Here is a 26,915-nt window from a genome sequence, read left to right as displayed (position 1 = left end):
GACTTCATCCTGATCCCTGACCCAGTTATGGCACATTTCTACCACTTACCAAAAATTCACAAATCCCTTAAAGATCCACCTGGACGACCAATCATAGCTGGTATTGAATCACTCACTTCCCATCTGTCAGAGGTTATAGACCAGCATCTTCAACCCTATGTCAAGAATCTGCCATCATATCTCAAAGACTCCACACACCTCCTGTCTGATTTGACCGATATTGAGTGGAAACGGAACTACAAGTGGGTAACCCTGGATGTCACAGCACTGTATTCCAACATACACCATAGAGTGGGCCTGGGAGCTATTTGGCACTTTTTATTACAAGACGAACTTATGCCATATAAACAGAAATACTTCCTGATCCATGCTATCTCATACACATTGACCCATAATTACTTTAGCTTTCTAGATACCATTTATCTACAGACTAGGGGCACAGCTATGGGGACAATTTATGCTCCCAGCTATGCTAATCTCACGATGGGACTATTTGAGGAACGTCTATTGGGCCACAACAATCCCTTCACCTCCAATGTAATAATGTACAGAAGATTCATCGATGATCTTGTCTTCATCTGGGATGGGGATGAAGATTCAATAAAAAGTTTCTGTAAATATCTGAATAGCAATGACTGGGGTCTTGCTTTCACTTCTAATTACAGTAGTAGTCAAATTGAATATCTAGACCTAACGCTGTATCACGACGGATCAACAATAAAATCTAAGAATTTCTTTAAGTCCGTGGATGCGAATTCATACATTCATTACAAAAGCAGTCATCATAAACCCTGGAAGAAGAATATTCCATATGGACAGTTCCTTAGGATCCGGAAAAATTGTAGTGACATCAAAACCTACGATAAACAAGCAAAAATCCTCACCAGCAAATTTGCCGCCAGACATTATCCTAGGAAACTGATTAATGAAGCAAAGAGGAAAGCCAGATGCACCGATAGAAACTCCCTGATACATACAGAGAAAAATACCAGTACCAAAGAAGGAAAAAACGAAATAAGCTTTATCACAAGGTTCTCTAGCCAACATCAAGCGATAAAACAGATACTAGAAAAAGCATGGCCACTCCTACAAGTAGACCCCCTACTCAAAGCTGATCTCAGACTAAAACCAAGAGTAATCTACCGCAGGGCCAAAACACTAAAAAATATACTGGCTCCGAGTCGAATTACTAACAGCAAAAAACAGAATACAGAGGAAGTTCAGATAGCTAGCCAGAAACGGGGTGTGATTAGCCAGTGCAGACAACCAAGATGCTTATGCTGTGAAAAAATCTGCCAACAAGCTACAGATTTCTGCTCTAAAACAACACGAATAAATCACTTGATATATCAAAATATGAACTGCTCAAGTGATTTTGTCATATACCTAATAACATGTCCATGTGGACTCCAATATGTGGGACGTACTACCCAACAACTTCGCACACGATGGGGACAACACAGAAGGAATATCTTGAGGGGCTACCTAAAACATGGCCTCTCGAGACATTACAAAACCCTACATAATTGCAACCATGAAGACACGACCATCTGCCCAATTGAACAAATCCCAGAAACAACCCAAAACAGAGCTGGAAAACTTAGAAGTAGGGAGATGTACTGGATTTTTAAATTAGGCACCCTACAACCCGAGGGGTTAAACATCTGCCTTGAACATAATCTTTAAGACACTCTTAGTAGTAGCATGCTATTTTCCTGATATGATCATAAGAAATCTATCAGCTACTCCCACATAGGACCTTTGATAGCCCCCCCCCCCCCCCCCCCCGCTCTAAGTCCCATTGAGAAATAACACATATACAACGAAACTTTAGTGTTAAAAAATTAGGTTTAACAGCATATATAAGCACCCCTCTACTGTCCTCCATAGGCTCCAGCGATATCAGTGCACCGTTTTGAAATAACTTATGACCCTTTGTGGCACCACTTAATCAAATCTACTAGGTGGTTTTTAAAGAATATAATAATTTGGAGGCTTTTGCCTCTTATGTTATCCTACCCCCATGTGTGTATATACGTTGTGGCATATGTGCATGTATATATGTCTGGGTTGCTTAACAGAACGCGCATATACATGTGTTCTTTTTACATAATTTTATCTTTATGTTTTTATATATAATCATATATACATATATATGTGCTTATTTATTCTGTTTCTTCTCAATATACATTACTGTATCTTAACTTTATTTCTGTATATACAAGGCTATGTTAGCTAGGCCACGTGCAGAGAACCTTTAAGGTAATGCTAAGTAACTGAGCATATATCTATCAAAATAGATGGACGTTTGTAATGCAGGCTCCAACAAAATGGAGGCTACCATTGGAGCCACCCTGACCTCCAGAGTTGGGGGGTGGAGACTCGTTTCCCAGCTTGTTTACTGTTGCTGGGAAACGGAGAGACATATCCTAACCACGCCCCTGCTCGCTCCCCGCTCAGAGCGGGTGGCCGCGATCCTCCCAATGACGTCACGCGTCACGTGGCGCAATGACGTTGTACGCCATACGCTACGCGGTGGCGCTACGCAACTCGTCCAGGAGCTACCAGGAAGTAATCTTTTTGTATTTAAATCCCCAGGACACGAGCGCCGTTATACACAGGCGCCCGAGATAGTTACCCTTCTACCTGGAGGTAAGCCCTAGCAATTTATATATGCACTCTCTAAACCTAAATACTATTAGTCGTTACCAATTGGTGTAACCTGTTTTTAAAAAATGTTTTACTTCCTATTTTTTCAATGCCCCGAAGCAGTACATCCTATGTGTCCCCAGACACTACACCTATTTAAAGAACCAACATATGTGGTGAATTGAGGTATCATTATGGATAGCCCCATGTATATGGTTCGCTACACATACACATATGTATATTCCTTTAGGATTGTTAAATGCACTTTGTGACGCAGATTACATTAATAGGGCTACACCAGCTGTATTTAATATAACTGTCCGATCAGCACAGCGATACATGTGTGCAAATATACAGATATTATGTTCTCCTTTTTACTTTTTATATATATATGTTTTTATTGTTATGGGTTAAGCTGTATACTATCTTAAGTGCTCTGTGTGTATATGTTTCTTAGGGCACACCACTCGACCTGAGGAAGCGGTTGTTCCGCGAAACGCGTTGTCATTTTTAAAGTGCCCAATAAAGCTAGATTTTCTTTATATTATTCAGTGGATGGACTGCTTCATTTAAGGTAGGACCATCCTTTATATATATATATTATATATTACCACCAGCGTGGCTGCTAGCCATTACTTATCGAAGTGCACAACACACTAGTTACTTGTCACGGGCGCCTCCGACTCTACCCTATCTGACGTTATACCCCAACCCGGGGTTACCACTTTGGCAAGTGGATCATTTAAAGGAGCAGCGACCTTCCAAGGACAAGGCCGAGCAGGGACGGTACTTCCCTGCATGCACATCAAGTGGTTGCCTGTCTCGCAACCCAATTTTGTGAGTATAACTATATAAGAATTTTTTCTAAGAAAACCATCTGAGACTCACAATATTGCACTAGATCGGGCTCCTGGTTCTTCCTCCCGCCCTTTTTTCTACCCTACTATAGTTGCAAAAAAAGACATCCGTCCATTAAGTTCAACCAAAACAATTAATAAAACACTTCTGCATAATGTTGTATCATCTGCAAAGATGGCTACATTACTCTGTATTCTGTATACTAAATCATGAACAAACACACCCCTGCGTTACCCCTGCAGTTTCCCATTTTGAGTATGTTCCGTTTACCACCACACTTTGCCTTTTATACCTTAATCAGTTCTCTATCCACATACACACATTTTCTCCTAGTCCCTGTATTCTCAGCTTCTGCACAAGATTATTGTAGAGAACAGTGTCAAAGGCTTTGAAAAGTCCAAGTAAGAAGTACACTAAACACTACATCTATAGCTTTCCCAAGATCTACATTTTCATTCACCACTTCATAAGAGCTGAGCATGTTGATTAGTGATGAGCACAAATTTTGCATTGACGTAATTTTGCATAAAAATGCAGGGTTATATTCCGCTTTAATCATTTTTCGTAGTTTAAAAAAAAAATTTCTTTGCATTTTTAAAATCAATTTTCTCAAAAACTACAAGGTATTTTTGAAAAAAAAATATTTTTTGACTTGTAGCCACTATTCTTCCTTAGCATATATACCAATTTTGGTGACAATAGCATGTATGGAGGCTTTGCTATTCACTGTTAAATTGGGCACAAAATTATACAAAAATTACGTGAAATTATGAATGATTATAAGAAATCAATTAAATATACAAATCATAATTATGTATAGGCATAATTGCAAAATGTTGCATAATCGTAATGAGCTAATTACGTTCATCACTAATATTGATGAAGCAGGACCTGTCTTTAGTAAAACCATGCTGTCGAACTGAAATAAGATTATTCTGTGCTACATCATTTTGTATAGCATCCCTTATATATCCGCTCTCGCTGCTGCTGCCTGGGGAGATCTCTGCTTGTGAGTCTCCATTAACTTTGCTGTTATCGCTCTCTTATCACCTCTTTAACCTCCCTGGCGGTAAGCCCGTGTTGAGCACGGGCTATGCCGCCGGAAGGCACCGCTCAGGCCCCACTGGGCCGATTTGCATAATTTTTTTTTCCTACACGCAGCTAGCACTTTGCTAGCTGCATATGCAATGCGATCGCCAGCGCTACCCGCCGATCCGCCGCTATTCGTCGCGCCGCGGCTGTCCCCCCCAGACCCCGTGCGCTGCCTGGCCAATCAGTGCCAGGCAGCGCTGTGGGGTGGTTCGGAGTCCCCTTTGATGTCACGACGTCATCCCGCCCGTCGCCATGGCGACTGGGAAGCCCTCCAGGAGATCCTGTTCTTTGAAGAAGACCTTGTCTTACTACATGAAAACATTTTTTTTAAAAAAAAACTGATTTGCTGCCCCTGGCGGATTTTTAGCAAACCGCCAGGAGGGTTAAAGCAGACGGTATTCTTCGTGCCATTACCGCCTGCTCTAATCTTTAAGAATTGACATTTACTGAGATTTATGGAAGTATTTACTGCACAAGTCGGTAATTTACCTCACTGCTCGGAAATTTCAGCTTTTCATGCGGTAACTGCTTTTATGAATTGACATTTTGCTAATTGCATGGTAAAGTCGGATGTTTTCTGCATTACCACATGCGGTAATGCTTTATGAATGATAGCCAATGTGGCTTATTGATAACTGAACTCAACTCCTTTAATACCCGAGGGTGGATACCATCTGGGGCAGGTGCCTTGTCTATTTTAATCTTATTTAATTGTGCCTGTACACCCTACTGTGTTAGATAATTCATGCTGAAAGAGGTAGAGTGGGAACAACCCAGGGCCATATTATGAGCTAAGGGCAACCTTGGTAAAGAGAGAAGCAATGCAAGCATTTTAAATTTCCGCTTTAGCTCGCGGTACCTTGTGTTCCAGGACACTGACATATTCTTCAGCCAGCCACTCCTAATATTGTTTTTTGCTATGCTTTACTTACATAGCTCCATAATGCTATTCAGTGTTGGGCAGAGTGCAAACGGCAAGCGTACATACATATAACAAGTGCGATTATGATACAAACTGATAATTTCTGTCCTAACAGATACTCTTTTAGGAAATTGGAAATTATTTTTTTTCATTGGATTATTAGACTTGGATGCTGCGCTTTTCCATGCTATCTCCTGTGCACAGGAAGGATGTGCCTGCTGAAGATATTCCTTATAGCAAATTTTTATTTTCTAATGTTCTCCTATTCAATTTTCAATTTTTAAATGTTCACTTTGATGCATCAGACATTAAAGTAATAATGAAAATACAGCAGACATTACCATGACAACCCCCGTGGTCATTCATGTCTTTCCACTTAATTGCTCTGAGGTCACCTTCCCATTCTCCATCTGGCATTGATCCCGGTACATCTGAAATTGAAAGCATTTGGTTAGATTGATAATATCAAAGCTTAATTTTCATTCGACCTTCTAACAGAGCAAAGATTGGAGATATTATCCCTCATTATGCAGTCCTTGTACTGTACAATGTCATACCATGAATTATTAGGAAAGAAAAAGACAATAACCAGCCTTATTACATTTAAAAAAAAAAAAGACCAGCAGAGGGATCAGTAAACCCGGGACAGAAATATGGCCCAAAACATGTTGTTCTACCATGAACAGGGTGACAGCAAAATGGTTTCACTTTGGAGAAACCCAATGAGGCCTAAAAAGCACAGCTGTTATACATCAAAAAAGGTGTTAATGAGGTTATCAGATAAGCCTTCAGCATGGTCAGCACTCAGCACATACTGGAAATGAGTTTAGATATTAACGAAAAAAACACTTAAGCCAGCAAAAAGATGTTCTGTGGTCCAGGCGGAAAGTAATGAAATATATTTATTCTTCATAGATCATCCTTTTATCTTTTGCACAGTGTTTACTATTGTTTTTAGAGCCTGTTTATCCTTATTAATGACTGTGTGTAGATAACCCTGCCCTAGGTAACATTATCTGAAATAGAACATCAATGCATATATATATTTGTTAGGAGGTCTTACACACACATATGTATATGAAGTCTTTTCAAACTGATGCTTTAATGTAACTATACATCCTTCTTCAGGTTTATAAATGGAATATATAAATGTTTTTTTAATATCAGAATCTACTATAATGTATTGACTATTACAAGTTCAGGTACCCCGTGAACCCAACAAAAATATCCCCTGGGGTACTCAGACCGTATGTTGAGAATCTAGGGCTGATGCACAAAGCAGTGGTAAATTTCCTGTGTGCCAAGTAGGTAGCGCACAGCAATTTCACCGGTACCAACGTCTGTACCCATGGCACATCACGCATTTCCCTGGTATCACATGTTGTACTAATAGGGTGATGCTTGCCTGGTGTTAATACTGGTAAATGTTCTGTGCTTGTTGCATGCGCACTGCTAATTTACTGCTATTTCATGCATAAGGCCTCTAGGGTCTAAAGGACCCCCATACCCGTTCGCTTAGCTAGTTTGTCCATACAGTCAACATCACATCTAGGATATCCTGCTAATCTTTAGGTGAACCAATCTGTTCACTTCTACTGCTGCCTTGAACAATTAAAAACTACAGCACTAGTTGCTGCCTCTTGTATCAACTGCTAATGCACAATGACCTCAAAACCAAGTTCAGTGTTGCCAATTGGACAGTATTACTATTTATTTTATTTGTCTCACAGCGAAAATTGCAATGAAAATAGCTCCTGATCATGGTGCAGAGCTCAGCTGTCAATAAACAGCTGAGTTTAGTGCCGGTGGGGACAAGATTTTATTTTTATAGCTATAAAAGGACAATTGACCTGAGAGTGATATGGAGACTGCCATATTTATTTCCTTTTAAACGTACCAGTTACCTGGCATTTTGCTGATCTTTCATGCATCAACAATGTCTAAATCACAAGCCTAAAGGTGGCCACACACGATACAATAAAATTATCCAATTTAACAGTAATTCGATAAATATGAAGAACATTTGTATTCAATTTTTCTAAAGATTGTGTGGTGTGTGTTAGATTGTCATTTTATTAATATACACATCCTAGCAACTTTCTCAGATTTTCCAATAATTTTTATCATAATTGGGAAAAATGTAACATATGTGTGTGGTACTGTACATTGGTCATATTTTTGAAATGTTACAATCAGTCAGAAAAAATTGATTGTAATTCTTGAATTGAACAGATATTTAAAAAATTGCGTGGTGTGTGGCCACCTTAAAACAAGCATGCAGCAAATGCAGTCAAACTTATGTCACACATCTGATCTGCATGCTTGTTCAGGGGCTATGACTAAAAGAGATAGAGGATGATGATCAGCAGGTCAGCCAGGCAACCTGTATTGTTTAAAGTGAAATAAATATGGCAGCCTCCATATCCCTCTCAGGTCAGTTGTTCTTTATCTGGTGGTTGTCAGGTGCTCACACAGATCATTACCCATTACAGCAGAAGGTGTCTTTCAGAACCTTACAGGTTATTTAAACTTTTGTGTTAAAAGCAATTTTTTTTCAGGAAAAGTATGTGTATTGCAATAATTTCAATTAATGTAACAACACTCTGTTAAATTGTCTATGGAGACAGAAAAGTCAGACAGCTGTGATTTTGAGACAAGTTACATGACTGAGCACATGAGCAGAAAGTGGCAGATAGGTATATGGAAAAATGAACTGCTCAAACTGTGTGCAAAAGGAACTAGGGGTGTGAGCTCCTCAAAGTTTACACAGTTTGGCCTGGAACCCACTACAAAACGCTATAGCTAATCACAATCGGTAGCGTTTTGTGTGAGCGTTTTGTAAGCAATTTCATGAGCGTTTTTGGCAGCGATTTAAAAAGTGCAAGGTTTTTGCCAACGATTGTGTAGCGATTAGCGATTAGTGTTTTTAATTCTGATTGGTCCTTTCAATTAATTTTAATTATTTTACAGTGTGCAGAAACTGCAAAACGCTAGCAAAATCGCTCTGTGTAGGTTTTAATGAGCTATTATGCCAGCGTTTAAATACTTTACATTGCAGAAACACTAACGCTAAATGCTAACGCTAAACGCTAAAAATGCTGCATGTCCTGCGTTTTGGTAATCTCAATCGCTCCAGTGGAATTTGGCCCATCCATTAACATTAGCTGAGCGTTTAGGGAAATCGCTAGCGGTTTGAATCGCTCACAAAATTGTTCCAGTGGGTTCCAGGCCTTTTGGTTGCAAGTACGCCTATTTTGATTCATCTAACATATACCATATAGCTGACTGCGTTTCCTGGTGAACCCTTTATGGTAATTGGAAAAAATGACCACGATTTGTGGCAAAAAGATGACCAAATGTCCGACCTCTATGTGGCAGGAGCTTACTTTCATTGTCCAGTGCATGCTCTCCTGTGACCACATTGACATAAGGCCATTCTACGCTAGAAGCACTAGCTATGTACCCAGATGTTATGAAACTAGACAGAGGACCAGGGGATTACTGCAGTTTACAGAAATACTGAGACTGAGAAAATGAGTAATGCTCAATAAGATTTATTGCAAGGCACTTTAGTGCACAAACATGCCTACAAGAATATAACTATATCATGCAAATAAAGTGCAAACAACATACAGTCAGTCTACATACAGGGAAACTACATTATGACGGACGTTGTACACACAGAACACCAGTGAACCTAACTATCTAACTAAATATATACACAGGATATGCACACAGGAAATATGTGCCAAATATACAGTACACCGCATATATACAACCAGACAACGTTACAAGGTGAAGCAGGCAAGAGCAAAGTCGGGGCAGAATGCAGAATATGGCAACAGGTAAACAGGAACAGGATCAGGGATCAGAATCAAGGTTTTCCAGATACTCAGAGCTAGCAGCATACAAAGTTTGGGCAACTGGCAGAAGGAAAGGCAGTCCTTAAATAGGCAATGCATTTAGTAACAGGATGCAGCTGGTGGTGTGATCCTGCAGAAGGTTCTCCTAAACCACCCTCAGGCCAGATAAGGAACTGTAGGTATTAAAGTCATTAGAAATGCACCTGTTGGTCAATAATGGAGGGCCAGGCAACCAAATTATAAATTAAGCCACCTGAAGTCCAAAACAGGCAGAGTCACTAATGCCACCAGCAGGCAGAAAGTGGCTTTATATGATTCCTATCACCAGAACATCTTTTGATACCTCCAATGGCTCTGTTTGCTCTAAAAGCGCAGACTAACAACACTTTCAATTTTAATGCAGTTGTATAAACATGGCTCAGGGGCTGATTCCACTATACACAGATTGGATGCAAAATGGATGCAGAGAAACGGACTCCAATGAATGCCTATGGGCCTGTTTCCACTAAACGCAATTTTTCTGAAGCAGATATTCCCATAGGCTTTCATTGGAGTCAGTTTTTCTGCATCCATTCTGCATCCAATCTGCGTGTATTGGAAACAGGCCCTCATACTGTAGTTTCTCTTTATCTGCCATTTATGAGAGACTATGGATTAGCACTTCTCTAAAGGGCCTGCTCTGACAAATATTGTGCCTCCAGAAAAATGCCTGTGTGTAATGATATTATCATTAGTATGGTAACGGTATTATTATTGTGTGTTTATATAGCACTGACATCTTCTGCAGAGCTTTACACAGTCCATAGTTATATCACTAACTATCCCTCAGAGAATCAAATGTAGAGCTGGCATACCATCAATATATTATTCTGGGTGCATGGCGGGTGATTAGGCAAATCACCATAAGTACAGCAAGTCCAAGTATTGTGAGCACCCCAAACTTTTATAAAGCACACCTTTAATGTGAGGGATTGTAACTATCCCTCAGAGAAAATCACAGTCAAATCCCTACCATAGTTATAGCCTTATGTTCCTTTCATATTCTGAAGCCAATCTGGGGTAGAACCAATTACCGTATCTGTATGCTTTTGGGATGTATGAGGAAACTTACAGAGACACTGAAGTGGAAAGAAATTTATGATATAATGAATTGGTTGTGTAGTACGGATAATTGCTAGAACATTAGTAGCAACAAAAATATTCTCATATTTTTATTTTCAGTTATATAGAGGTTTTTTTTATAACATTGCATCATTCTCTAATATTTGCCGTTTACACACTACTCGGCATTTTAAATGATTTTACAGAGCAGGCTAGTGAACTTTTGACCTGTCCTCTGGAGAGAAATACAGTGACTGACAAAATACAGTGACTGACAGTTGAGATAACAAGCTTCAGAAGACAGAGCTCTCTGGGACTTTGAAAGTCATGGAGCTCAATGACTATTTTGCAGATAACAACTGAAGTTTCTTAACTCTTCCTGTACTGGAAACCATATAAGACTCATGTCTCTGCTCCTAATATTTTATTTCTTCCCTGTACTACACGTACAAATCATTATATCATAATTTTTTTCACTTCAGTGTCTAAATATCTATCTCTTAATTTTTGTAATTTTTTTGACCATTTATTTATTTACCCAAACCCCTCCCGCCCCCCCAGCCAGCCAATCATGGCGATCGGCTGTCATAGGCTTCTGCCTATGAGAGCCGATAGCTCTCTAGTGTGCCCAGGGGACAGCTGCGTCTCAAGGCTGTTCCCAGTACAGCGCTGCTGCTGATCACAGCACTGTACTAACTGAATAGACAACCTCTAATAATTTAAGCCATAGACACTGAGCAAGCATGTTGCAAATCAGTTGTCTGTGACAAATCTGACAAGATTAGCTGCATGCTTGTTTCAGGTGTGTGGTTTAGACTCTACTGACGAGAAAGATCAGCAGGACTATTGTTTAACCACTTGAGGACCAGAGGTTTATACCCCTCAAGTGACCAAGCCATTTTTTACAATTCAAATCGGGAATGTAGACAGTTCCCTATTGGTGCGATCTGACAATTCTCCTTAGGCAGCTCTCAGTATCCACTAGAGAAAGTAAAAACATGCAAAAGAGAGCGCTCTGAGTGTCAAATAAATAGGAGCATCCACCCTGCTAAAGACAGGTCTCACCTGTTCAGAAATGGCTGCTCGTAGGACACAGCCTCTGATAGCATTTGTCCCTTTAGGGGCCAGGGACCAGGCTCATGATCCAGCTCCAGGAAGGGAATCCAGAGGGCCACCAGGGAGTCACGTTCTCAGTTTGGACACTTCCAGGGAGGCTGTAGGCAGGCCAAACGTTAGATCCTGGCATACGCTCACCTCGCGAGACCAAATGGGAGTGAGCGGCGTCTATGCGATGTCAATTGTGTACCGAGTAGTATCGTGCGGCTAGCAGATATAACCGCTGTGACTTGCCGCAAATAAAATAGAGAGTGGTGAAGTAGTAAGGTATAAAAAGGGGCTTATTTATTAGTACTACTTTTGCATTTTTTTATTTTTTACAATTCGGCACTTCACAACTTTAACGGCTTATTGCTCGGTCATACAACTTAGCACCCAAATTAATTTTACCCCCCTTTTCTATTCACAAGTAGAGCTTTCTTTTGGTGGTATTTGATTGCTGCTGCGATTGTTAGATTTTTCTTTATTAAAAAAAAAGCAACATTTTAGCATTTTTTAACCCCCCCTCCCTTCTACCTCCCCCCCCTCTACCTCCCCCCTTCCCCCCCTAAACTCGCCCTACACTGCATTACATACACTACACTACACATCCATAGACATATGGCTATGTCGGAATTAGATTGTGAGCCCCTCCGAGGGACAGTTAAGTGACAAGGCAATACTCTGTGCAGTGCTGCGTAACATAAATGAAAAAAACAGCCGCTGGCAGGCCGATTGTTGGGGCCGGCTGTTTACAGTGACGGGACCTCGCGCCAGTTCCTGTGTAATATCGCTACTCACGAGATGACGCCATATGGTGTCCTGGAAGAACAACAGAGCCACTGTGCCGCTGCCAGTCTGCATTAGGTGGTCTGCAAGTGGTTAAAAGGAAATAAATATGGCAGCTAATATAGGTGAGCAGCACTGTGGTGTAGTGGCTAGCATTCTCGCCTTGCAGAGCTGGGTCCCCGGCTTGAATCCCAGCCAGGTCAACGTCTGCATGGAGTTTGTTTGCTTCCCCTTAATTTGGCCCTTGACTACGATATATATACACTACATGATACATACATAAGCATATGACTATGGTATGGATTAGATTGTGAGCTCCTCTGAGGGACAGTTACCAGTAAGTAACAAGACAATATACTGTGTACAGTGCTGTGGAAGATGTCAGTGTTATATAAACACTAATTGATAATAATAGGTTTCACTCCTTGGGTTCTTTAAGAGCCTGGAGAAAACCTCATGCAAACACCGGGAGAACATACAAACTCTATGCAGATAATTTCCTAGCCCATTTTACTGACACAGTTCACAGAAACTTTTAGAGGTAGCGTTTGCTTGGTTGCATGTTGAGAAAATAGAGGAAAGCTTAATGTCTAACTATCTCTCATTTGGTGCAATGAGTATTTAGGGCTCGTTTCCACCATAGCGAATCCGCATGCGGCGACGAGATGCGGATTCGCTTGGTACACTGAAGTGGCCGGGGCTGTTTCCACATGTGCGGCGTGCGGGAGTGATTTGGCGGTGGGCCAAATCTGCACGACGGGACCCACCGAATTCGCCTGCGTCGGGAATCCGTGCGAATCACCGCTAATGTATTTAAAAACGCATGCGTTTTTACATGCGTTTTTACCCGCGATTCGCGTGCGATTTCGCACTTTTTTCAATGTTATTTTGCCCTGGCAGTGTCATGGTTAATTTCGCATGGCACCCTGCCATGCGAAATCGCACGCGAAATCGCGGGTAAAAACGCATGCTGAAACGCATCCGCATGCGTTTTTACAAGCGTCGGAATGCCGGCGAAATCGCGTCGCAACAGTGGAAACGAGCCCTTACATATAGATCTAAAAAGTCTTCTCCTTTTCTGCTTCAATATACTGTAAATATTTACATTTAGATAATTAGTGTTTTTATTTAACGCTAGCAGCAGAATCGTAACCCATTAGCCATGGAACTAGCAACTTTTAAAAAGTCAAGAGATGCAGCTTCCATACTTCTATTACCACAGGTTTAATTCTTGAGGAATGATAGTTTAAGGAATAATAAATAAAAAATAAGGCTGTCAAGAATGTGCGCCTAGAGCCAAATCATTTGCTGTGTCATCCATGAGATAAACTGTTTTTCAGTAAAATGAACCTAAGATTAACAAACAATGGCTGTAAGTGTTAGCACCATATATAGCAGCATATGCCTCTCACATGGCCTGTCACTGGCATCTTTCTAATGCAGACCCAAAAGAAATGTGCAATGAAACAAAGCGCTTGTTTACAGAATTATGTCTCTGTAATGAAGGTGAGTTTAGAACATAGTATAAACCTTTTCACGCGGATGTTATTAAAGAAAACCTGTAATAAAAAATAAAATAAATGTTATTAAATGGTTTTGTCCTGTCATTTTTTTTCAATGCTCTAAGGGCTCATTCACACCTAGGGCGTTTCCGTTTTTTTTAGCGCCGGCAATTTTAAAAAATGCCCTAAAATCACTAGTACAATGAACCCCTATGGGACAGTTCATATCAGCGCGTTTCGTCCACTTTCCGCTCAGCAAAGCACTGCATGTACCATTTTTAGGGCGATTTTGCTACAATGGAAGGTAAAGGAAAAGCGCAAAATGCTCACAAAATCGATTTGTGCGGCGATTGCGTTCACGCTGTTAAGAATAAATATATTGTATTTATTCTTTTCCGGGTCAAATAGTTCACTTCCTGACTTGTGTCAGGAAGTAAAAAAACAAGTCGCTCTGCAGAAGCGCCTTAAAAAGCGCTTTACAAAAAATCGTGGCGCAAAGGTAAGCGACGGGAGGGGGGAAAAAATCACTCACAAAATTGCAAAACGCTGGCTTTGCAATTTCGCTTTAAAGCCCCATCTACATGATACGATTCTTTGTACGATTCGATTACGATTCTATTTACGATTCAATTAAATCCAGCATGTTCGATCCTGATTCGATTCAATTCAATTCAATTTGCAATTGCAAAACAATGGCAAATCTAATTAAATCGAATTGAATCCCTATCTGACATGTCTGATTTAATCAGATTGTAAATAGAATCGTAATTGAATCGTACAAAGAATCGTATCGTGTAGATGGGGCTTTATAGCTGCTCATTGTCCTGTTCCAAATTCTTCTGTCATGTTTATTTTAGTCCCAGAAGTTGGCCCAGGCAGTTAATGAGGGCATCTGAACTTGGCACCTGTGAGTTCATGACCCGCGTACGCTCAAAAAAAACCGGCACTCATGCGCATTCTCTTTCTTTCCTGCACAAGCGTTTTCTGTTACTGGGCATGCCCAGTTTGTAGACACAGACATGCATAGTAAAAATGCACTCATTCAAGTTTATGGGGCATACACAGTAAGAGATAGAGCTAGAGATTATGGGGCCCCATAGCATAACTTTCATGGGGCCATCAGATGCATGCCACCTGCCCCTATAGATATGAGTTAATTGGACAATTTACATTCTCATTCTATCTTCAATGCATCTAGTCCATGGGCACTGAGACAAAGTGAGAGGGAGGAAGAAGACAAGAAAGTTAATAGTGAATGCATCAAGTACCACCTGGGCCCCCTCTGCTCTAGGGCCCCATAGCAGCTGCTATGGCCATTGCTATGCCCCTGCTGTCCAAGCAAACCAAAGTGGGTGAAGAAGTGGCCACTGAATAGGTGTGTATAGTACCCCCACCCCACTCAAGAATCCCTTGAACTTGAATGGTTGCTCCCCAAGAAACAAGATAATATAAATGCAAACATAATATTATCAACCTCCCAACAGAGGATTGTACTAAGCAACAAACAGTAGGAGATGCCCAAATGTATATAAATGCTAAACCCTGTTTAAAAGTAACTGTTAGCTTACCTCCAAGGATGATGCACTCTAGAAGTGAGTGACAAAATTTATTGGCATAGCAAAAGCCAACAGCCCCACTCCCTCAGGTCCAATATTGTGCTTAAAATACTGTAAACTAACTAAGTGCTCAGATGTTTTCTTTCTGAGTTCAATAAGGCTTCAGCAGCAAAATTACTATCTTGAACTCTTTAACAAATGACCAGAAGCATTTCAGACCCGTATGGAATTCACTTTTTCTCTTCAGATATCTCCTAGGAGATACATTTTCATATTCTCTTTAAAATAACTTTTAAGCATTTTACAATTGAAAAAGTACCTACAAGTTGTTGAAAAAGTACTATCAAAACCATTTTGAGTATTTTCTTGCTTGCTGGTGTTTTAAAGGGCATCTTATCAACAGGGTTTGAAAGTATCACCTAGGAGTAAACTTAGGAGAAAATGTCAATTGCATATGGGTCTTAGGTGAACCTGAACTCAGAAATTCCTATCTACTCTAAAAGATAAGCAACAGCATAATAAACTTTAAAGAGACTCTGAAGCGAGAATAAATCTCGCTTCAGAGCTCATAGTTAGCAGGGGCATGTGTGCCCCTGCTAAAACGCCGCTATCGCGCGGCTAAATGGGGGTCCCTTACCCCCCGAAATCCCCTCCGTGCAGCCGGGGATCACTTCCTGATTGAGGCAGGGCTAACCGCCGCAGCCCTGCCCCACGCGCGACTGTCAGCGCGTATCTCCGCCTCTCCCCCGCCCCTCTCAGTCTTCCTGATAGACGCGACTAGAGGCAGGGCTGCAGCCGTTATCCCTGCCTCTAGGAGCAGCAAAATCTACGACCAATTTGTCGTTGATTTTGCGGGGTGGGGGTGGGGTGGGGGGTTTGGGGGTGAAGGGACCCCCGTTTAGCTGCGGGAAAGCGGTGTTTTAGCGCTAACTATGAGCTCTGAAGCGAGAATTATTCTCGCTTCAGTGTCTCTTTAAAGAAAAACATAGCTTATAATTTGGCAGACAGCTGAGATCTTAAATTACACTAGCTCATTACTCGCTGAGAATGGAGAATTAGACAGGCTGCTCTCTATAAATGCATACATTTCTCTGAGAAGGACCAGAGACAGCTGGTACAAGAAATTGCCAGATATCGACGAATCGCCGCACATACCTGCTGCAACTACCGCCCATGCCGCACCCTGGGAACCTCAGGCCACCCACTCTGCCATCTCTTATGACGCCAGAGCTTTGAGATCCGGTCAGGAGCCGGTTTCATTGGCACTTGACCATGTGATCAATATAAGCTAATTGGAGTTGCTTACATTGATTGACAGGGTCAGGAGCCAATGGAATTGGCTCCTGACCTGCTCACGGGGCTCTGCTGTCATAGAGACAGAAGGGCGAGTGAGCTGTGGCGGGCAGAGAGCGACAAGATTGTCGGAAGTGGCGAGAACATGCATCGGCAGTGAAGTGAAATCTACGCCCTGGCAGGTATCAGGGGATCAAAATAGGGTGTAGATTTCAATCACCGCCGTCCATAAGCGGTTAAGTAAGGTTGCATAACAATAAAAAAATGTTTCCTTTTTATAATACAAAGATTTACACATCTAAACTTGTATGTCACGGACTGCATAGTAATATTCAGATACTTTGTTGCTTTATAATTTTGTGTTTACATATGTTTTCAATCTCAATTTTCAAAACACTATTAATGTTTGTCACTTGGGCTTTGAGACTTTCTATAAACATACTATATAATTATAGAAGTATATTACAGCTTGCAGCTCACATACCTACTAATTTACACAGATGTAGCAAACAATGTGAGGCAAAGCAAATGCAATAATATGATTTCTAAGGGCTGGGGCACACTGGATATCGCTAAACGAGATCACAATCGCTGAGCACTTTTGCTAGCGACTTTTGCAGGTTTTGTGAAGTGATTTCTGTCACTTTAAAAACAATTTTTAATTGTATTTAATTTTTATTGAATGCAAATGATTGTACAGTGATTGTTCTATTTGCTTGTTCTTTTATTTTGTTCTGTTGTGGGTGGTAAAATTGCTGCTAAATTGCATTTGGTCAGCAATTGAAATGTATATCCTATACTTTGTATAGTGTGCATCAGCAGCTCCAGCTTACTGCGCAGGCGTGGCCATACTCGTGCAGGTACAGTACAGCCGTGCACCTTCTTGTTAGATTCATTTGGGGGGTCCACTCTCGGCCACCGTGGACCTGAGGACGGAGTGGGAAAGTATTTGATTTTTGACCCACGTTTTGACTCTGGTACACTTTGACGTTGTAGTCCAGTCGTGTTAATGGATTTTAAATGTTATGGAAATGTTTTTTTATAATTGCTTGTCAATCATACTGAAATAATGTTATAATAGATTATAGGTTATAATAAGGCCTCTTTCACACGAAAAGCTTAGGGTTGTAAATGTACCACCTGTTAGCTGCTTGGCACAGGCACAGCCTTGCTCAGATGGGACATGCCATGTTTTTTTTTTTTTTCTACCGAAAGGTGCTTCTACCCAGCAGATAAGAGGCAAAACTGCCCAACCAGTGCTCAGTTCAGCAGTCTATTTGAAAGACTTGTTGAATGAGTTATCACACAAGTTCAAGGTGATGAACTTTTTTGTTGTCTGTTATGTTGCTTTTGGCACAGATTGCCAGCTTAGAAAGTAGTATGCAGCTGCAATGAAAGTCAATGGCCTCAATTCACTAAGCTTATCTCCTGTCTTTAATAACTCTTCTAGAGTTGTTACCATGGTGATAAGGCATGTAGTATTCAGGAAACATTTTACCTCAGGCAAGCCTAAAGTTAACTCTTCTGTCTTTAAGTTAACTCTCCAATCCTTAAAATAACTCCAGAGTTAAAGACAGGTGTGTGAAAATAACTACAGAGGAGGTAAATTTACTACAGAGAGGGTAAATTAACTACAGAGGAGGTAAAATAACTACAGAGGAGGTAACTTAACCACTTGAAGACTGCAGTGCTAAACCCCCCTAAAGACCAGGCCATTTTTTACAATTCAGACCACTGCAGTTATAACTGTTTATTGCTCGGTTATACAACTTACCACCCAAACAAATTTTACCTCCTTTTCTTGTCACTAATACAGCTTTCTTTTGGTGCTATTTAATTGCTGCTGCGATTTGTACTTTTTATTATATTCATCAAAAAAGACATGAATTTTGTCAAAAAAATGATTTTTTTAACTTTCTGTGCTGACATTTTTCAAATAAAGTAAAATTTCTGTATACATGCAGCACGAAAAATGTGGACAAACATGTTTTTGATTAAAAAAAACCCATTCAGCCTATATTTATTGGTTTGGGTAAAAGTTATAGCGTTTACAAACTATGGTGCAAAAAGTGAATTTTCCCATTTTCCAGCATCTCTGATTTTTCTGACCCCCTGTCATGTTTCATGAGGGGCTAGAATTCCAGGATAGTATAAATACCCCCCAAATGACCCCATTTTGGAAAGAAGACATCCCAAAGTATTCACTAAGAGGCATGGTGAGTTCATAGAAGATTTTATTTTTTGTCACAAGTTAGCGGAAAATGACACTTTGTGACAAAAAAAATAATAATAAAAAGTTTCCATTTCTGCTAACTTGTGACAAAAAAAAATGAAACCTGCCACAGACTCACCATGCCCCTCTCTGAATACTTTGGGATGTCTACTTTCCAAAATGGGGTCATTTGTGGGGTGTGTTTACTGTCCTGGCATTTTGGGGGTGCTAAATTGTAAGCACCCCTGTAAAGCCTAAAGGTGCTCATAGGACTTTGGGCCCCTTAGCGCACCTAGGCTGCAAAAAAGTGTCACACATGTGGTATCGCCGTACTCAGGAGAAATAGTATAATGTGTTTTGGGGTGTATTTTTACACATACCCATGCTGGGTGGGAGAAATATCTCTGTAAATGAGATTTTTTAGATTTTTTTTACACACAACTGTCCATTTACAAAGATATTTCTCCCACCCAGCATAGGTATGTGTAAAAATACACCCCAAAACACATTATACTACTTCTCCCAAGTACAGCGATACCACATGTGTGGCACTTTTTTGCACCCTAACTGCGCTAAGGGGCCCAAAGTCCAATGAGTACCTTTAGGATTTCACAGGTCATTTTGAGACATTTGGTTTCAAGACTACTCCTCACGGTTTAGGACCCCTAAAATGCCAGGGCAGTATAGGAACACCACAAATGACCCCATTATAGAAAGAAGACACCCCAAGGTATTCCGTTAGGAGTATGGTGAGTTCATAGAAGATTTCACTTTTTGTCACAAGTTAGCGGAAAATGACACTTTGTGAAAAAAACAATAAAAATCAATTTCCGCTAACTTGTGACAAAAAAATAAAAGCTTCTATGAACTCACCATACTCCTAACGGAATACCTTGGGGTGTCTTCTTTCTACAATGGGGTCATTTGTGGTGTTCCTATACTGCCCTGGCATTTTAGGCGCCCTAAACCGTGAGGAGTAGTCTTGAAACCAAATGTCTCAAAATGACCTGTGAAATCCTAAAGGTACTCATTGGACTTTGGGCCCCTTAGCGCAGTTAGGGTGCAAAAAAGTGCCACACATGTGGTATCGCTGTACTCGGGAGAAGTAGTATAATGTGTTTTGGGGTGTATTTTTACACATACCTATGCTGGGTGGGAGAAATATCTCTGTAAATGACAATATTTTGATTTTTTTACACACAATTGTCCATTTACAGAGATATTTCTCCCACCCAGCATGGGTATATGTAAAAATACACCGCAAAACACATTATACTACTTCTCCTGAGTATGGCGATACCACATGTGTGGCACTTTTTTGCACCCTAACTGCGCTAAGGGGCCCAAAGTCCAATGAGTACCTTTAGGATTTCACAGGTCATTTTGAGACATTTGGTTTCAAGACTACTCCTCACGGTTTAGGGCCCCTAAAATGCCAGGACAGTATAGGAATCCCACAAATGACCACATTTTAGAAAGAAGACACCCCAAGGTATTCAGTTAGGAGTATGGTGAGTTCATAGAAGATTTTATTTTTTGTCACTAGTTAGAGGAAAATGACACTTTGTGAAAAAAACAATAAAAATCAATTTCCGCTAACTTGTGACAAAAAAATAAAATCTTCTATGAACTCACCATACTCCTAACTGAATACCTTGGGGTGTCTTCTGCCTAAAATGAGGTAATTTGTGGGGTTCCTATACTGTCCTGGCATTTTAGGGGCCCTAAACCGTGAGGAGTAGTCTTGAAACCAAATTTCTCAAAATGACCTGTGAAATCCTAAAGGTACTCATTGGACTTTGGGCCCCTTAGCGCAGTTAGGGTGCAAAAAAGTGCCACACATGTGGTATCGCTGTACTCGGGAGAAGTAGTATAATGTGTTTTGGGGTGTATTTTTACACATACCTATGCTGGGTGGGAGAAATATCTCTGTAAATGGACAATTGTGTGTAAAAAAATGGAAAAAGTTGTCATTTACAGAGATATTTCTCCCACCCAGCATGGGTATGTGTGAAAAGACACCCCAAAACACATTATACTACTTCTCCTGAGTACGGGGATACCACATGTGTGACACCTTCTTGCAGCCTAGCTGTGCAAAGGGGCCCACAGTCTAATGAGTACCTTTAGGATTTCACAGGTCAATTTTACTCATTTGTTTTCCAGACTACACCTCACGGTTTTGGGCCCCTAAAATGCCAGAGAAGTATAGGAACCCCACAAGTGATCCCATTTTGGAAAGAAGACACCCCAAGGTATTCCATGAGGGGTATGATGAGTTCATAGAATATTTTATTTTTTGACACAAGTTAGTGGAAATGGATTTTTTAGGTTTTTTTCTCACAAAGTGTCATTTTCCACTAACGTGTGACAAAAAATAAAATCTTCTATGAACTCACCATACCCCTCATGGAATACCTTGGGGTGTCTTCTTTCCAAAATGGGGTCACTTGTGGGGTTCCTATACTGCCTTGGCATTTTAGGGGCCCTAAACTGTGAGGAGTAGTCTGGAAACCAAATAATTAAAATTGACCTGTGAAATTCTAAAGGTACTCATTGGACTTTGGGCCCCTTTGCACAGCTAGGCTGCAAAAAAGTGTCACACGTGTGGTATCGCTGTACTCAGGAATAGTAGTATAATGTGTTTTGGGGTGTATTTCACACATAACCAATCCTGTGTGTGAGAAATATCTCTGTAAATGACAATTTTTTCCATTTTTTTACACTAAATTGTCATTTACAGAGATATTTCTCCCACCCAGCATGGGTATGTGTGGAAAGACACCCCAAAACACATTATACTACTACTCATGAGAATGGCAATACCACATATGTGACACTTTTTTTGCAGGCTAGCTGCGCAAACTTGCCCAAAGTCCAATGAGCACCTTTAGGCTTTACAAGGGTGCTCACAATTTAGGCCCCCACCAAACAATTCCAGGACAGTAAAACACCCCAGAAATGACCCCATTTTGGAAAGAAGAGACCCCAAGGTATTCCACGAGGGGCATACTGAGTTCATATAAAATTTTATTTTTTGTCATAAGTTAGCGGAAAATGACACTTTGTGGGAAAAAAAATAAAAAAATCCATTTCTGCTAACTTATGACAAAAAATAAAATCTTCTATGAACTCACCATGCCCCTCAGCAAATACCTTGGGGTGTCTTCTTTCTAAAATGGGGTCACTTGTGGGGGTCTGTCCTGGCATTTTAGCGTCTCCACAATCATTACATGTATGGCCAGTATTAGGAGTTTCTGCTATACTCCTTATATTGGGCATACGGGTGATGCATTTTTTTCTCCATAAAAGGAAAAATGAACGGCAAAGATTCTCACATTCGCATTGATCAATGTGGATGAAAAAATATCTGCCGAAATATGTGAAAAAAGAGGGGGGCATGGCGTTTGCCAGGACATAGGAGCACCGCCCACAAAATTTTCCAAACCCACTTTGCTCCTATGCCCTGGCAAACCAGATTAATCCATTCACATCGATCGATGTGGATGAAAAAAACCTTTGCCAGTTTTGATACAAAGTGCTTGCCGAAGCATAGGAGCTCCAACACCACCCCTCAGCTCATATGCCTTGACAAACGTATCTTACTGCGGAGGAGAAATCTCGTCCTGCAGCGCTGCATGCACCGACTTGTGTGTAATCTGACAGACGCGCAATGCTTCTGTCAGGATGCACCATCAGTGCTGCAGCTGGTTGGTCGATCAGTCGTTTGCTCGGTCCACCTGGAAGGGTAAAGGATGGAAAAAGAGAGAGAAAAAACATACAAAAAAACAACAAGCAAGCAGCAATGCAAGAAATTCATTAACATTAACATTCGTAAACTTTATTAAACCTTTTTAACCAAACAATAACATTTGGAACTTTTGCTTACCTGTTTTTTTTTTTTGTTTGTTTTTAACTTACCTTCCGAGGACAAACTTCTCCTTCCCCATGGGACAGTGTGCAAAGCGCAAATCGCACAGAGATGTAGCAAAGTACACTATGCACTTTGTCCCAAGTGAAAGGAGAGGTTTCTGGCAGCCCTGTGTATTTGGGTCTCTCAAAAGCAGATGTCTGGTTTCACACACAGGAGTCGCGCAGTAGCGTAGGTATGCACTAGCTTTAAGTCAACCACTTCCGGCGTAAGGGGGGACCGCAAAGTGGGACTTTCGCTAGGCAATTTGCTGCAACCATCACTCCAATGTATTTGGGTCTCTCAAAAGCAGATGTCTGGTTTCACACACAGGAGCCGCGCAGTAGCGTAGGTATGCACTAGCTTTAAGTCAACCACTTCCGGCGTAAGGGGGGACCGCAAAGTGGGACTTTCGCTAGGCAATATGCTGCAACACATCGCTCCAGTGTGAAAGAGCCTTGAGAGACTACTACTGTGTCTCACGTTCCCTACTCCAATAGCGAATGTGTTCGTGGAACTTTTCAAAACACTCCCCTATGCATAGGGCAGGCTGGTCAGGACAGTAGGGACAATAAAAAGTGGTGTCACGCCTCATTCCATCCCTCTTACAGACACGACAATGTTTTCTTGGGGTGCGTTGACCTGGGGTACTCGGAAAGACATAAGCATAGTGTCTTTCATGTAGCCGGCTAACTACATTAGGGGGATTGGCCACGGCCCCTCCTGGATACAGGAGTTCCGAAATGATCTCTTCCTGAAATTTAAGGAAGGATCCTGTTCTCCCAGCCTTACTGTAGAGAACAAAGCTGTTGTACATTGCCAATTGAATCAAGTAAATAGCCACTTTCTTATACCAGCGGCTGGTCCTTCGGGAAACTAAATAGGGAGCCAACATCTGGTCATTGAAGTCCACCCCTCCCATGTTTAAATTATAGTCGTGGACGGCGAGGGGTTTCTCAACAACCTCAGTTGCTCGCTGAATTTGGACTGTCGTGTCTCCGTGAATGGTCGACAGAAGGTAAACGTCCCTCTTGTCCTTCCATTTCACTGCAAGAAGGTCGTCATTACACAAGGCAGCCCTCTCCCCCCGTGCAAGTCGGGTAGCAGTGAGATATTGGGGGAAGCCCCGGCGACTAGGCCGCACGGTGCCACAGCAGGGAATTCCGAGTATCTTCAAATGCTGATAGAGGGCCACACTTGTGTAGTAGTTGTCCACGTAGAGATGGTACCCCTTGTGGAATAAGGGTGACACCAAGTCCCACACAATCTTGCCACTGCACCCCAGGTAGTCAGGGCATCCGACCGGCTCCAATTTTGTGTCTTTGCCCTCATAGACCCTAAAGCGATATGTATAGCCTGTGGCCCTTTCACAGAGCTTATACAGCTTGACCCCATACCGGGCGCGCTTGGTTGGGATGTACTGCTTAATGCCAAGGCGCCCGGTAAAATGTACGAGGGACTCGTCTATACAGATGTTCTGTTCAGGGGTGTAAGCATCTGCAAATTTGGATGACAGGTGGTCTATGAGGGGCCGAAATTTGTGGAGCCGGTCATAGTCAGCGTGGCCTCTTTCATGACAGGTTGTATCATCATTAAAGTGCAGGAAGCGCAGGATGTCCTCAAAACGTGACCTGGACATGGCAGCAGAGTACATGGGCATGTGATGTATTGGGTGCGTAGACCAATAGGACCGCAATACATTTTTTTTAGTTAGACCCATGTTAAGGAGAAGGCCCAAAAATATTTTAAATTCGAAAACTGTGACCTGTTTCCACCGAAAAGGCTGGGCATGGGAGCTGTTCGGATTGGCGGTGATAAATTGTGTGGCCTTACGGTTGGTCTCTGCCACGACTAAGTCGTAGAGATCCTCGGTGAAGATCAGATGAAAAGCGTCTAGGGCCGATCCTAGATGATCTGTCTCCACCTGGACTCCAGACTGGGCGGTGAAAGGGGGCACTACGGGTGCGGCGGAATTAGGGAACTTCCAATGAGGGTTTGCCAGCACCTCTGGGAGCCTAGGGGTACTACGGGCCCGTGTTTCTGGTGGCTGCGACTGGGGTCTTACTGCACGTACCACCGAACCAGTTTCAACTGCCATGCTGGTGCTCGCCACTTCACCAGGGTCTACGGAAGTACTGGCTTCAAGTCCAGGATGTGCTGCGCTGTTGGTGCATGCCTCACCATCAAAATCTGGATCAGCGCTAGCACCACTCTGCTGGCCTTGAGGTTGATCCTGCGCAACCTGTGGTCCACTGACATGGGGTCGGGAACGCCTGGCGCTAGCAGGGACCACAACCTCGTCATCAGAACTATCGGTCAGAGAGTCACTGTCCTCTACAGGTTCATATTCTGAGCCGGATTCATCGGATGAGAAGTCCCAATCACTCTCACCCGACTCGGCCATAATACTGTAGGCCTCTTGCAGGGAATACATCTTTTTTGCCATTTTGGGCTGCTAAATTTAGGGGGTATTCCTCTGAGACCACCCAGGAAAAAATGCACCTGTCTAGCAAATGGGAGTATTTGTTAAGTAAAGAGCTGCGATCGCTCAGTTTTGATTTTAAAAAAAAAAATCAAAACTGATCTTTATAGCGTCGCAGCTATTGTGTTTTTTTGCAGTGATCAGAAAACAAAAATTTCTTTCACTTGGTGGGGAGGGCTGAACGCAAGTGCGGCAGAACGATCAGACCTGATCGGGCAAACACTGCGTTTTTAGTGGAGCCTACTCTAAGGTGACCCTAACGTACTTATATAGATCTGATTGTGATCAGTACTGATCACTTACAGATACTATATAGTACCAATGCAGATTAGCGACAGTGATGACGCTAATCAGCGACTTATAGTGATTGCGGTGTAGTGGGCTGGGCGCTAACTACCTAACAAAAGGGGCCTAGCTAACTCACTGGCCAAAAAAACAGTGCACAGGCAATAGATGTCACTCAGACCTCGATCAGAGCTGTGACAGGCGACCAGATATCAATCACAATGCCGCTGTCAGATTACAACAAATGTAAACAGCAATTGGAATCACAGGGAAATCACAGATGATCAAAAACCAATCACTAATCAATCAATCAGATGTCAAAAATCAGTACACAGACAATAGATGTCACTCAGATCTCACTCAGACCTCGATCAGAGCTGTGACAGGCGACCAGATATCAATCACAGTGCCACTGTCAGATGCCAACCAATGTAAACGGCAATTGAAATCTCAGGCAATCAGATGATCAAATACCAATCACTAATCAATCAATCAATCGTCAAAAATCAGTGCACAGACAATAGATGTCACTCAGACCTCGATCAGAGCTGTGACAGGCGACCAGATATCAATCACAGCGCCGCTGTCAGATGCCAACCAATGTAAACAACAATTGAAATCTCAGGCAATCACAGATGATCAAATACCAATCACTAATCAATCAATCAATCAGATGTCAAATCAGTGCACAGACAATAGATCTCACTCAGACCTCGATCAGAGCTGTGACAGGCGACCAGATATCAATCACAGTGCCGCTGTCAGATGCCAACCAATGTATACAGCAATTGAAAACACAGGGCAATCACAGATGATCAATAATCACAACGCAATCAATCAGAAGTCAAAAAACTGTGCACAGGCAACGATGTCACTCACATGCCACTCACATGTCACACAGACCTCGATCAGAGCTGTGACAGGCGACCAGATGACACTCAGACCTCAGTCAGACGCCTTGGCAGGGCCAGTGAGGGGGGTAGTGGGGGTGATCAGCGGCGATCGGGTGGGGGATCGAGCAGGGAAACGTGCGGGTCTAATTGAGCAGGGCTGCCGTCCTCTCTCCTGGTGGTCCGGGCGCGCTGTGACCAGGAGAGGAGGAGGCAGCCAGTATAATACACGTTGTTTACATAACAACGTGTATTATACGCAAAGGATTGGGCTGTTTGAATGATCGCAGCCCGCCGGCGCTGCTAATTGGCCGGCGGGCTGAAGACACAGGGGGGCCGCAAGTCATGCCGGGCGATGTGCGCGCGCATGCGCGCGCGATCGCCCGCATTTCTGTTAAACAGGACCTTCCGCCAAT

At 42.0% G+C, this 26,915-nt stretch overlaps 1 protein-coding gene across 1 annotated transcript in view; it reads right to left on the bottom strand.

Moving 5' to 3' along the window:
- LOC137518701 (N-acetyllactosaminide beta-1,6-N-acetylglucosaminyl-transferase-like) overlaps positions 1–26,915 on the bottom strand; it is a 117,033-nt gene that overhangs the window by 28,995 nt on the left and 61,123 nt on the right. Inside the window, exon 2 of the mRNA XM_068236882.1 lies at positions 5,863–5,952. Within this exon, the coding sequence (XP_068092983.1) occupies positions 5,863–5,952 (90 nt within the window). The remainder of the gene's footprint in view (positions 1–5,862; positions 5,953–26,915) is intronic.

This window comes from Hyperolius riggenbachi, chromosome 5, assembly GCF_040937935.1.
Source record: "Hyperolius riggenbachi isolate aHypRig1 chromosome 5, aHypRig1.pri, whole genome shotgun sequence".
Lineage (NCBI taxonomy): Eukaryota > Metazoa > Chordata > Amphibia > Anura > Hyperoliidae > Hyperolius > Hyperolius riggenbachi.
The sequence above is the reverse complement of the archived record's forward strand: the minus strand, read 5'-3'. Positions and strand labels throughout refer to the sequence as shown.